The following is a 14,159-nucleotide window of genomic DNA, read 5'->3' on the forward strand; positions in this document are numbered from 1 at the left end:
GCCTATGCTATAACCTAGAGGTTAGGGCACTTTCCTGTAATGGAAGAGACCCAAGTACAAATCCCTGCTCCATATCAGGCAGAGCAGGGAACTGAAGCTGGGTCTCCTACATCCCAGGAGAGTGCTCTAATCACTGGCCTAAAAGCTCTAACTTCGGTGTTTCCTGCTGCTGTTGCTGCCACCTCCCTCCTTGCCCACCACTGCTTTGTGAATGGCAACTCACTTCCCCACAAAATTTTATTTTGGCCAGAACTATTCGGTGAAATCATGGCAAATACCAAGAGTTTTGGGTTGACCAAAAGTGCATTTTTGGCAAATAAATCATTTGTCCTAAAAATTTCACTCTGCTCTGATCTCTCTACCTTGCCTAGCATACCTCCTACCTCAGCCTTTATCACCTGAGTTTTAAGGAACGCAAACAATCTTTGAATAATGAGCAACCACCCCCACTTCCCCTCTGACACACCAGCTGAAGACAAATCAGGACTGCTAGGGCCTGTGGAGGACATTAGTAGTGGCTAGGACTTGCAGGTGGAATGAATTGGAGAGATTGAGAGAATTCCTAATTGATGCGAGTATTGAGGGTCATATGTGGTAATGGCAGAGCAGCCCTCTTCACTGCAGCTAGGTGGGGGGAAAATTGACAAAAAGTTGAAGTAAATCACACACACACACACACACACACTGTTTGAGCACTGTACTCATGGCAGGGAGAATATAAGATGTTGGTGGAGCCAGGTTTGAGAGCAATCAGAACGTGATCGGTTTAGAGGGAAGTACTTGCTAGGAGTCAGGAAGTATCACCACAGCAGTAATCAAGCCTTGTGTCGGCCTCACAGGCAAATCAGGAAGGGACTTCCTAAATCTACACAAACTGACAGGTCTCTTTACAGCTGATCCCTCTCTGATTAGGGAAAGCTGATTCTTCTGTTTTTTACTGTGTCCCACTATTGAAAAAACTCAATTTTATTTAGAAGCTACCTTTGGGACTAACATCCTTTACTGAACAACTTCCCTTGTGAACTCTGCCAGCTGTAAGGATTTTAGTTTAGGTCAAAGAAATAAAAGGGAAATGATTGGTGTCTTTGCATTGCCTCTCCTGATTGGATGTTGTTGAGTATCACATGTTCAGGGCATCTTTAAAAGGAAGCTATTGAGCTTAGGTAGCTTATAATAGCTTCAGGTCTTTGAGAGAGAATAATTTTTTTTTTTGGTTAGTAATAGTATCAACTACAGTCTATATCATGTGTGAGTTATTTTTAGGAACCTGGAAACTCATTTCTAGTGAAAACTTTGACAGCTATATGAAAGAACTGGGTAAGGAGTATACTATAATTCAAGTAGGAAATCTCTCTCCTAATAGATGATTCTGAGAATGTATTTAATTCCATTTATTTACTCAACTTAGTTTTCTACTCATGGTTGCTTCACTTTAGATTGCTGATGCTTATTTGGGATAATAGAACATAGTTCCTGGCTTTTCTTTATATTTTACAAATATTTCTTTCTAGCTAATGATTCAGATGATGATGATGATGTTCTCTCCCTTTTCCTAATAAGGGGAAGATACTGTTTGAATCTGCCTGGGGCTGTTATCTACTGATAATGCTTTCTTGACTATCAGTCCTTTGAATGAGTTGCTTGTGGAACCCGTGGGTTAATGCTCACTAATACGCAATAAAAGTTATGAGGGCCCTAATGTAACTATGTGAATGACTGATACCCAGGTATGACAGGTTTTTTTACCACATAGATTTCCCCTCTTTCTGTATTTCTGCTAATCTCCGTGATCTCCTTGGTACTTCAGTTAGAGCCCATTCAGGTGTTCGTGAGAGAGCGTCTAGTACATCCACAGACCTCTTCAGCAAGTTGCAGTGAGCTATGTCTCCCTTCTGGACATGCATGTAAAATCCAAGCTGTTAACTTGTGCTTTTCTTTTCAAGGGGTGGGTTTTACGACTAGGAAACTTGGCAGCCTGGCCAAGCCCAGTGTGATCATCAGCATCAATGATGACGTAATAACCATCAAGACAGAGAGCACCTTTAAAAACACAGAGATCTCCTTCAAGCTGGGGGAAGAGTTTGAGGAAACCACAGCAGATGACAGGAAAACCACGGTGAGGGCTAATCCTTCAGGATGTCCTGCAAAGGACACCTGGGTTTGTGCCCTTTCTTGCCTCATGATTATTTTTGTCTTGATATGGCTTTCTTCCTTTTCCCCAATCTCCATAAGTATGGGGGAATCCCATGGCTGACCCTAGGGCAATCATGTGCCCACTGTGAACCCACAAACTAAATCCCACCCATCTTCTAAGGCATTTCAACATCTAAGTCTCTTTGAGGATCCAGGTCTAACGTCTAGGCAACCAGAAAACTCAGGCTTTGTGAATCCCAGGAATTAAGTACCTAGGCTCCCTATATAATGAGAGCAGAGACCAGCACCTCAGAATGGGATCCACAGAAACTGGCATGCTAGGCAGTGAACGGCCTAAGCTAGCCAATGGGAAACGATGATGAGAGGGGTGTGTTGTAAGGTCCCTCCCTCTCACAGAATTGGGTGCCTATGTCTGGGTCAGGGAGGTGCTTATCACCTGCTTGCAGCCCACAGCTGGAACCCCTCTCCCAAAGTTGATGGCTTAGGTGCCCAAGCTGCCCTATTGCCAGAATGGTTTGGGGAGGAGGAAGTGGCAGTGGTGGCAGCAGCCTTCCTTAGCCCAGGAGTTAGGGATGTGGGAGACTTCAGTTTAAATTCCCCACACACACCTGGCCTGAGAAGAAGGGCTTTGTACAGGCATCTCCCACCACTCAGGTGAGTGCCCCAAGTACTTGGCCAAATGAGACTCACTCTGTTGTCCCAATTAATATTTATTTGAAGTAGAATAGCTGCAACAGGAGAGACTGAGTGTCCTGTCAGAATATCCCAGAGTCCATTTGCTTCTCTTCTCTTGACAGAGCACTGTAACCTTGGACAATGGCTCTCTGACTCAGGTGCAGAAGTGGGATGGGAAACAGACCACAATAAAGAGAGCGCTGGTGGATGGGAAGATGGTTATGGTTAGTTCAATTCTTTTTTTTTTTTTCTTTAACCCCCTCATCTGAGCATTAAATTCTTTTGAACTAGAAAAGCACAGACTAAATGCTGCTGTGACTTATGATGGGGAACATGAGGAATGTAAAAAATACAATGTAGGGAAGTTTCACTTGAAATAAAACTGGTGGAGAGACCACAAATCAAGCTCTGTATCGGGGTGCTGGAACAACTTGTATAGTGCAGGTGCTGAGACCCATTGAACCAAACTGTAACCCCATATATAATTGAAGCCACTTAAAGCCAGGGGATGCAGCAGCACCCCTACTTCCAGCACCTATGGACTGTGTCATTGTATTAGCTGCTAAGTTAGGGGCTGGCAAACTTTTTGGCCTGAGGGCTGCATTGGGTTTCTGAAATTGTACAGAGGGCCAGTTAGGGGAGGGTGTGCCTCCCCCAAACAGTCAGGCCAGGCGTGGCCTGGCCCTTGCCCCCATCCAACCGCTCCTGCTTCTCACCCCCTGATGGCCTCCTGGGACTCCTGTCCCATCCAACCCTCCCTTCCCCCCCCCCCCCCCATTCCCTGTCCCCTGAGAGCCCCCAGAATCCCTGCCTCTGACTGCCCCCGTCACCCCCATCCAACCCCTGGTCTCATTCCTGACTGCCCCCCTCAGAACTCCTGCCCCATTCAACCCCCCTCTCCTCCCTGCCTGCCCCCATTCAACCCCCCCCCCCGTTCCCTGCCCTCTGACCACCACCCCAAACTCCCCTGCCCTCTATCCTCCTCCCGCTCCCTGCCCCCTTACCACGCTGCCTGGAGTACCGGTGGCTGGCAGCGCAACAGCCACGCTGCCTGGCTGGAGCCAGCTATGCCACAGCGCACAGCACCAGGTCAGGCCCCGGCACTGCAGCTGCGCTGCCCCAGGAGCTTGCAGCCCAGAGCATTGTGCTGGCGGCAGAGCAAGCAAGCTGAGGCTGCAGGGGAGGAGCACAGCAGGGGAGGGGCTGGGGGCTAGCCTCCTGTGACAGGAGCTCAGGGGCCAGGCAGGAGGGTCCCGCAGGTCCCGTAGTTTGCCCACCTCTGTGCTAAGTGATGAACAGAAAGGTAGGGGAAGATAGGAGCCCTGCCAATCAAGTGCACTAGGCAGAGAAGTAGAGTATATTTAGTGAGCAGCTAGCACTAAAGAATTCCTGGAGGCAAGAAATGTCTGGTTTCTTTTTCTGATGACATGAATATCATAGTGATGGGCACTAAATAAACACCTTTGACTCTGAGAAATGACCAACATCCTTGCCCTACTTAGACTCATAAAATTCTGGTGTGATGTTTCAGAAGTTTCAATCCATTTTATTTTCTCCCGCCCTAGGAATGCACCATGAATAATGTCACCTGCACTAGAGTCTACGAGAGGGCCTGAGGAATTCCCATCTCCACACCGGATCAGAACTTGCTGCTGAGAATCAGTTCAGGGACTGTAGCTGCACTACACTGCTGTCTGCTTGTGCAAGCCACTTGCTTCACGTTGGGAAACAAATGCATTCAAAGCAGTTCTGTAACTAACTTGAAATATTGGTGTCTGTGGCTACTAAATAAATCACTTCTGAACACATGGTGGAATCGTCTACTCTTAGCTGACTCTCTGCCAGTCTAAAATAGCACTGAAATACAAACTACCATTATCCAGCAGTGGTAGAGATTTAGGTTTGGTGTGGGGGTGGTGGGTTTTTTGGGTTTGGTTTTTAATTTTGTGTGTGGTGTCTCTTTTTATTATTATCCCACCAAGACCATAAACCCTGTCACAGTCATTGCTAGTGATGGTAGAGGGGTGGGGAATCAACAGCCCTAGGCTCACTTCCAGTTTGTTTTATGTTCCTAAACTCATGCTGCAGGGTTTCAGCTGGCTGCCTGCAGAGGTCAAAAGGGATTTTTCTTCCCTCCCTCTACACAATTCCCCACAATGTATTCTGGAGAGGGTGTTTTGTTTTTTAATTTGCTTCCTCTGAAGCCTCAGGGATGGCCAGGGGACACTGGGGATGGGATGCTTGATGGGGAGGGCCAGGGCTCTGAGGTAGCACTGATGAGCAGTCTCTCTGCTTGGCTGGCTGGTTCTTGCTCACATTCTCGGTCTAGCTGATTGCCGTATGTGAGGTTAGAATGGCACTGACCTGGTGTGGGAGGCAGGAGAAGGTTGCCTTCCTCTGCAGCATATAGGAGTGGGTCGCTTGCCAGGATTATTTGGGTATATCTCACTTCATTTCCCTGGCATTGTGGGGGGGCTTGGGTGCTGGTGTAACTCTGTCCCTCCTGTTTCCTGCCTGTGGCACATAAGTCTAGTCTCCTCAGGGCTGTAAATCAGACCAAACTATTCAGTTTTTGGGTTAAGTGTGTAGGTGCTGAGTGGTGGTCTGTGATAGAGCAGAGATAAGATCAGATGATCTGGTGGATCCTCTAGCCTTAACCCCTGTGATTCTAGTAATGGCACATAATATTGCAATGACTGACACTGCTGTTCTAGCTAAAGCAAAAACACTTGCTTCCTCAGCAATTGTCATCTTTATCAAAGAGCTATCTGATGGCAGTTCTCAAATAGATCAATTTCCCAACCTACAAGTGGGGAAGCTCCTCCAAGTTAAGTTCCATAGTACCTGAGCTGTGGGATCAGACACCTGTTTTACTCCAAACAGTATCTAGTCATGGAACTTTAAGAGTGTAATCATTCAAATAGTCCAACACAGTTACACATGTAAGGTGCTAACTGGAAAGCAAGTATAACTCTGCTGCAATAAGCAAATACATTATGAAGCACTTGGAGGAAAAGAACAGTTTAGGAACAGTTACCATGGATTCACAAGGGCAAGTTATGCCTGACCAACCTGATTGCCTTCTACAATGAGATAACTGGCTCTGTCAATATGGGGAAAGTGGTGGACATGAGATACCTTGACTCCAGCAAAGCTTTTGATATGGTCTCCCACCTTATTCTTGCCAGCAAGTTAAAGAAGTCTGCATTGGATAAATGGACTATACGGTGAATAGAAAGCTAGCTAGATCATCAGGCTCAACAGATAGTGATCAACAGCTCAATGTCTAGTTGGCAGCTGGTCTCAAGCAGAGTGCGCCAGGGGTCGGTCCCGGGGCCAGTTTTGTTCATTAATGATCTGGGTGATGGGTATGGATTGCACCCTCAGCAAGCTTGTAGATGATGCTAAACTGTGGGGAGAGGTAGATATGCTGGAGGGTAGGGATAGGGCCCAGAGGGACCTAGACAAATTGAAGGATTGGGCCAAAAGAAATCTGATGAGGTTCAATAAGGACAAGTGCAGAGTCCTGCACTTAGTATGGAAGAATCCCATGCACTGGTACAGGCTGGGGCCCGACTCGCTAAGTGGCAGTTCTGCAGAAAAGGACCTGGGGATTACAGTGGACAAGAAGTTGGATATGAGTCAACAGTGTGCCCTTGTTGCCAAGAAGGCTAATGGCATATTAGGCTGCATTAGTAGGAGCATTGCCAGTAGATCAAGGAAAGTGATTATTCCCCTCTTTTTGGCACTGGTGAGGCCACATATGGAGTATTGTGTCCAGTTTTGGGGCCCCCACTACAGAAAGGATGTGGACAAATTGGAGAGAGTCCAGTGGAGGGCAACCAAAATGATTAGGGGAGTGGGGCACATTATTTCTGAGGAGAGGCTAAGGGAACTGGGCTTGTTTAGGCTGGGGAAGAGTGAGAGGGGATTTGATAGCAGCCTTCAGCTACCTGAAGGGGGATTTCAAAGAGGATGGAGCTAGGCTGTTCTCAGTGATGGCAGATGACAGAACAAGGAGTAATCATCTCAAGTTGCAGTGGGGGAGGTCTAGGTTGGATATTAGGAAAAACTATTTCCCTAGGAGGATGGTGAAATGGGTTACCTAGGGAGGTGGTGGAATCTCCTTCCTTAGAGGTTTTTAAGGTCAGGCTTGACAAAGCCCTGGCTGGGATGATTTAGTTGGGGTTGGTCCTGCTTTGAGCAGGGGGTTGGACTAGATGACCTCCTGATGTCTCTTCCAACCCTAATTTTCTATGATTCTCTGTAAAATTCCAACAGTTTGCAGCTCAGCTTAGATCTAACCAAAACCAAACTAGAGCAGCAAGATCCCCTAAAGCTAACAATCAGTTTCCAAAATGCTATGGAAAATGAACTGTACACTGGTTACTTCCATACCTCCCATTCTCTGAATATTGGCATTTATATCTGAATCAGGTGTGATTCTTTCTCTTGTTCTTACATCTTGAGTTACTTAATATCCTGAAAAGGTCATGGGACTGTAAGATTCTTAGCTATCACACTTCAACTAAATGTAAAATACTTGGATCATAGAAGTTTGTTTAGGGGTGTTTCTCTAGTGTGTTCATCCTCCCCTTACCAGCAGAGCATTCCATTATGGTGATAGGATAACTTGTAGGCTATGACTTACTTTCCCAGTTGTCTTTTAAAAGAGTGGCCAGAAGTAAATTTCCTGAGGTAATGCAGAACACAAACTCTAGGCTTCAGTTCCCTGCTTCTCCAGTTTCCTTTGTTCCCTTTATAGTCCACCACTTGGATTCTACTTCCACCCTAACACATTCATGCTTTATTTTGTTTTTTTAAAAATACACACTCATCTAGTAGCTGTTTGACAGCAAGTGGCCTCCCTCGCCTTTTCCTCTTATGATTTTTCTGCCTTTTGTACAAGGCAGGAAAGGTGCTTCCAACACCAAAAGCAACCAATAGTGTGTTATCTCAGCTCACCCTGATGCTGGATTTTACCAGGAGATGACACAGCAAGAATCTCCCCATGTGTGAATCTGCAGAGGAGTGGCCATGAGACATACGACACCTAGATGTGATTTGAAAAATTGTCCATCTGCAACTGCAAAGATCACTCCATTTCTTGGAAAAGTGATCACAAAACTGGTGATAGAATTTTTTTAAAAGAAAAAAGATTTAGAGATAAGGAAAGAAAGTACAGATCTAGCAAGGTGTGTGCCAAATCCCACTGCTTACTCCTTTTACATTTTGCAGCATCTCATCTTCCATTCCTCATGTGTATATTGCTGGTACAGCCATCAATCCTGCACTAAGACACCCATAAAAATGAAAACTGTTTTTAAAATACAGTAGAATCAAAAATCTTCATGCCCCACTACCTCCCTCCACCAGGGCCAGAAATGCAGGCAGCCCATTGACACCAAGCATGAAATCCTGGCCCCATTGAATCAGTGGGAGTTTTGCCAGTGATGTTGCTCCAGGTCTCAGAAGTAAACACCATAATTCAGCCCCAAGTACTATCTGCCTCCTCCATAGGGCCTTTTGGGGGCAGAACTCTGAAGTCACTAGCTCCATTAATATGGCCGCAAGAGCAGCAGCATCTTTATGGTCCCCGTCTCCAGTCCCAAAGACATCAATACCTGTATTCTTTTTGGACACCCTGGGACCGCAGTCTTCATTTGAAGCAGTCAAGGGGTTTGTCTGATCCCATTGCTCTGCCTTGCCTTATATGCCTCCTGCTGTAGACTTTGTCACCTGTTGGAAGGACAATGTCTACCTGACAATAAATTAAATGTTGTCACAGCTACAATGTATTCCCAGGTCACCCAGCCACATTTGTACTTTTAAAGCCACATGTCCCTAGTTTTTTAAATGTCTTGTTCTCCCCTGGTGCTCTGTGAGAGATGCACACAAACAACAAATGGAACTGACTATGCATAAAGTGTTGTCCAATGAACAAAGCAATCAAACAATAAACAGATAAAATATTAGTTTAACCTCTTTCATTTATAAGAATCTTAGGAGTAATTGTCTCTGTAGTAGGTAAAATAATCTCAGACACAATGTAGTTTTAAAATTAATATTCTGTTATTTTTTCAAATACCCATTTTCTTTTGTTGTTATGTTGATACGGGAAAGACCCGCTAACACCCATTTTGCTGTTATTGTTATTGGTGTACTGTAGCCTTCTTTGTTAATTCTGGTGTTCCTTTAAAACTACTGCTGCTCTCATTTAGCAAAGCAGGTCAGAAGTTCTTCTGTTGGGGAAATTTTTTTTGAAGCTATGAAACATGGTGTGTTTGGACTTTAAGATGTTATCAAAATGTCAGGATCCTGTTAGGATAATTCATTCAACTTTAAGGTGTTGCTACCACTTTTGATTGGGGTTTTGCGCTAAAAGAAATGGAGCCTCTGATGTAATCTGGTCCTGGAATGGATTCTCCAAAAACACTTCAGTTCCCATTGGTCAGCCCCAGATAATCACATGTTCAGGCCATCTTTATAAAGAAGCTGTCTAAGGTAGTTTCTCCATTTTCTTTTGCTCCCTCTCACTGAGAGTTGCTGACTTTTCCCTGTGGCGTGTTACTTAACAAGCCCTACAGAATGTGTGACCTGTTTGTGGGAATCTGGAAGTTTGTCTCCAGTGAAAAATTTGAGGACTATATGAAAGAACTGGGTGAGAAAAATGATACTGTGATATTTGGGGATGTCCCATTGTTCAGCAAGGGAAGTGTAACTAGCCACATACTCTGTTTTGGGATTTCTTTCATTGTTCTTAGGGACTCTTGCTCATGTAGTTCCCTAGTACTCAATAAGGAAAAAAATGAGGCTGTATCAAAGTTTAAATTCCTTTTAAAAAAAGAAATGTTGCTTCAGTTAACTAGAAATACCTACGGTGTCTTCCTAGATTTTTATAAGATTCTGACCTTGCATCTTCTTAGGCAGGGGATTAGGATTGAAAGGGAAGAAGCTGCTGCTATAACACTGTAGGTGTAATTTGCTTGTTCAGTAGTATGTGTAGAGAAAGTCTTATTTAATATTGGATGACCACTTTCTGTCTTGATAATGGGGACATAAAAGGGCAGGCTCTGGCTCCTAGCATCTACCACTATAAAGCAATGGAAGCTAAAAAACTGAAGGCTAAATCTTGTTTTGATCTATGCTGGTGTACATCCGGAAGGAGTCAATGGCATTGTCTCCAATTCTCTGTTGTAAGAGACCAAAATGTGGATGTTGGTATCAGAGACCGCAATATCACCAATAACTTATTATTCCGGGCACCAGAGTGTAGTGCTTAGGGGAAGCAGTAGATGGGTAACAGCTGAGCTATAGTTTACCCTCTTTTAGGGTTCCAATCTAAAACCTGCATAGCTTTGGGGTTCACTGATTGGGTTAAAGACTTCTACCCTGTGATTACTGCTTTGCTGAGAGAACTGTAGCAGCAGAATGTACCTTTAAACTGAAAATGCAAAGCTCATAAAGCTGACCTCCCTACACCAGCTCTTTCTAGATTCCATGTGGGACAGAGTTTGTCCGCTGCTGATGGAACAATGCGGTGTGTGTGTGTCTTTTTACAGGCCTGTCAGCTGTATAAATAAGAGGTCTAAGTAGCCTGGTTGTCAGGTGGCTAGAAACATTCAGATCAGATGAGGCATTGAGCCTGAACTCCCAACGTGTTTGGAATGTCCCACACAGAGAGGATAGACACTTTAAAGAAATGTCTTGGTTCCTGATGGTGAACGTAAGTGTCTTGTGCCTCTGCAGGTGTGGGTTTAGCCACCAGGACACTGGGCAGCCTGGCCAAACCCACCGTGACCATCAGCAGGGATGGTGATGTGATAACCATCGAAACAAAGAGTACTTTCAAAAGTACTGAGGTCTCCTTCAAGTTGGGGGAGGAGTTTGAGGAAACCACAGCAGATGACAGGAAAACCAAGGTGAGTACTAAAGCAGCATTCATTCTTCATTCCCATTACTCCATTGAGGAGAAACAAACTGAAGGGAGAAAGTTCCCTATTTAAACAAAGGGTTCAGGGAATGTGAAACTTGGTTCTGGGTTAAATATCATTAAAATCTCTTAAACTCATTTTTAACCATCAGTGCCTGCTGTTGGACAACAAGAATGGGAGCAGTCAACTTTGCTAGCATATGTTCTTGCATTAACATAAACACAAATAACTGAGTTGGAAACATCTGGGGGATTTCTCTAGTTCTAAACTTCAGACTGTTCTCCCCCACCCCTCAACTCTCAGATTCTGGTCAATTACTCTCTTTGCAGAGCATTGTCACCTTGGAAGAAGGCTCACTAACTCAGGTGCAGAAGTGGGATGGTAAAGAGACCACAATAAAGAGAAAACTAGCAGATGGGAAGATGATTGTGGTGAGTGAAATCACTTGACTACTGGCTAGTGGTATTAACTATATCTTAATGGGATTGCATCAGGGCTGACTCAAGCAAACCCAGGGCTTTCTAAAAAGCCACTTAATTGCATTCCTTCTGACTGCCTAGACTATGATTTAGTGTGGAACTATTCCCCACCTGCCTCAAATCTCTATACCAGCTTGGGGTGGGAAGCAAAGCTCAGTCCCATGTGTGGAAGAATTAGCTGGTGAATGGGTGGCAGCACTGTCCAAACTGCTGCTGTAACCAGAAAAACCCTGTTTGAATTGCATAGTCAAAATGCACCTATGCTCCAATGGAAGTGGGGTAAGATAAACAAAATGGAAGCAAATGAGAACTACCTAAACATGACACACTCTTGGGATGGTCAAGGCTGAGATGAAGTGATGAGCTCCATTGTCTTATTGCAATAATGGACAAACTGTCCTTCCCTCTTCTGCTTAAATTGAAGAAAAAGGCAAAGAACCCTAATATGTATCTAGGGAATTACTAAAATACTATTACTATAGTTCTGAGGGGGCAGAAAAGATTGGCTCTTATTTCAACAGCAGTCTGAATCTCACTGATAGTTCATGAGTTTCAATAAACTCCTTTTTCTTACAGGAATACACCATGAACAATATCACTTGCACTAGAGTCTATGAGAGAGCATGAGTAAACTCCATGTCCAGGAGTGCATCTAACTTGGTCTGAGAATGAGTTCAGGTCAAGGAAACTACTACACTTCTCCTGCTTCTTAGTTTTGTTTCCTGAAGAAAAGGCCTAATGGGTGCAGAATCCTAATTCCAAACACTAATGTAACCAGAAATGTTAATGTGGTTGCTCAATAAAATCTTCCAAAATAATTAATGTCTCTGACCAAATGTTAATGTGTTGTAGATTACAATGCGGTTAATATAATTCTACATATGCATGCTCATTTTTGTGCACAGCCAATCTGCACTTAAATTATAAACAATGTGGTTATTTCCTTGGAGGTGTAACAGATACAGTAATACCATTCTACATAAAAATTAAATGCTGAAAGGACTTAGTCTGTCAACAGGAGTGGCTGGGGTGAGTTAACTTCCAAGTTTCATACTAGTCCTGGTCTGTTATGAAGTCAATCACTTCATAGGGGATCTACTGGAAAGCTAGATTGTCCCTTCTGTGGGCTATCTATAAAAGAGACTTTGAATTTTTTATTTCTGCCTTAATTGAGGTGTGCTAGTCTTATGTATTTAGAATGTGGGGATATAAGATCTCCTTCTGAAAACTGAAGCTGTATTCAGTACTGGAGCTCTAACCCAGGAAGTCTTCAAACTTTCTCCAATGAGGACTTCCAAAAACAGCTGTGGTTTCTTATGTTCCCAGTCCTCTGAGATGAGATCAGTGTTGCTACAAAAAACAGGTGGTTGGTTTTTGGGAGGAGAGGCTAGATTTCTACCTTCTCTCCTACTACTGGGCTCCAACTTATCCAGTCCCAGAATGGTTTGGAATATAGTTCATTAGATAAAGAACTAGCTCTTTAGACTAAGCTGTCACACCTGTGGTCAGTAGATGCACTAAACTGGAGCTTCTCCACCTTTACATGAGGGCTTTGGAGTAGGTCCTTTCTCTGTGAAGGCCTCTTCGTCAAAGCAAGCTTGAATCATCTCTTCAATTCTCTAGTTTTTGGCAGAGTCCACCTTCTACACATCACGTAAGGCCTATTTCTTATCCCCAAGGCATCGATGAAATGGAACTTTCTTTAAATCAAAGAATAAAGATGGTGAGGAGGCAATTGAGTGCATTCAGTGGTAGGGAGCCAAGAGGTCACAGCACCTGGTTCCTCCCCTCCTCTTAAGCTGTGTTACCCTGTAGCAGTGTAGTCAGGAGGGAAAGGCCAAAGTATAAACACAAAAGGAGTGAACAGCGCTTTATGTTTCTGAGATCCTAGAAGCTGCTGGGTTTTTGGAAATATTTGTCATTGTATCATAACTGTCCACCTTGACCTCCCACTCTGAAAAATGCTGCTCTAAACAGATCTTTAGACTGCTGTGGGCTATAATACTTTTTGTCTAATTGGGGTTAGAGTGGGGGTGGTATTATAGGTCAAATGATTAGATGTTTCCTTCTGGCCTTAACTCTGAGTCTATGAATTTTATTTAATTGCTAGTTGAGATCACCACTAGCTCAGTCTCTCAGTTCTGCTTATCCATTAACTCAGTATAATTCTAGACCATGAGGAAAAAGAGTGCATCTTTCAACAATTAGCAAATCTCTTGTTTCTATGATTTTTATGGGGAGAGGGGCAGACTGCTGTGCCCACAGACTTCAAGAGGGGGTTAGAATACATGAGGGATCTAGTTAGTATCTAATATTTTAAGCAAGCCAAACATCCTAGCCCTACTGTACTTAATAGTGAACTGTGTAAACAAGCCAAGTAGGCTGAAGTGCATTTAAGTGCTTCTGTCAACTGACAGGGGGCTGAGGCTATGGGGCTGCTGTGGTGTAGATGGTCAGCCTGATAGGTAGCACATGAACTGCCTGTTTGGAGAGGCTAGCCTGAGGCCGTGGCCCAAGCGCTGGCCCCAGGTCTCTTGGGTCCCAGCCCGCTTCAGGGAAGAGGAGCAGCCTGGGTTGGGGTCACGGGGGGGAGAACAGGAAGCAGGGGGGGAGGGGGCTTGGGGCAGAGTGTGGGTGGGGCCATGCCCGGCTGTTTAGGGAGGCTCAGCCTCTCCTGGCCTGTGATACCAGCTGCCCACAGTGCATCCTAGACTGGGGATCCTTCATCATGGGATCCTAGAGCCCACCCACCAGCCCAAACCTAAATGTCTACACTGCAATTAAACAGCCCGGTAGCCTGAGCCTGCATCAGCTCACATGGGCCAGCTGTGGATGTTTAATTGCAGTGTAGACACACCCATGGTGAAAAAGGAATGACCAAAACATCAGTAGGTTTGGGTCTTGCAAGCAGTGGTTG

At 44.6% G+C, this 14,159-nt stretch overlaps 2 protein-coding genes across 2 annotated transcripts; both read left to right on the forward strand.

Annotated features, from left to right (window-relative positions):
- Positions 1-1,124: 1,124 nt before the first annotated feature.
- On the forward strand, positions 1,125-4,635 carry LOC101937212 (fatty acid-binding protein, adipocyte-like). Its single transcript, XM_065585804.1, has 4 exons — positions 1,125-1,317; positions 1,944-2,116; positions 2,952-3,053; positions 4,395-4,635. Exons 1-4 carry the CDS (start codon positions 1,245-1,247, stop codon positions 4,443-4,445), a joined length of 399 nt encoding a protein of 132 aa, XP_065441876.1. The 5' UTR covers positions 1,125-1,244; the 3' UTR covers positions 4,446-4,635.
- Positions 4,636-9,334: 4,699 nt separating this feature from the next.
- Positions 9,335-12,060, forward strand: LOC101944657 (fatty acid-binding protein, adipocyte-like). Its single transcript, XM_008165311.3, has 4 exons — positions 9,335-9,490; positions 10,579-10,751; positions 11,093-11,194; positions 11,819-12,060. Exons 1-4 carry the CDS (start codon positions 9,418-9,420, stop codon positions 11,867-11,869), a joined length of 399 nt encoding a protein of 132 aa, XP_008163533.1. The 5' UTR covers positions 9,335-9,417; the 3' UTR covers positions 11,870-12,060.
- The last annotated feature ends 2,099 nt before the right edge of the window (positions 12,061-14,159 follow it).

This window comes from Chrysemys picta, chromosome 2 (genome assembly GCF_011386835.1).
Source record: "Chrysemys picta bellii isolate R12L10 chromosome 2, ASM1138683v2, whole genome shotgun sequence".
NCBI classification, from domain to species: domain Eukaryota; kingdom Metazoa; phylum Chordata; order Testudines; family Emydidae; genus Chrysemys; species Chrysemys picta.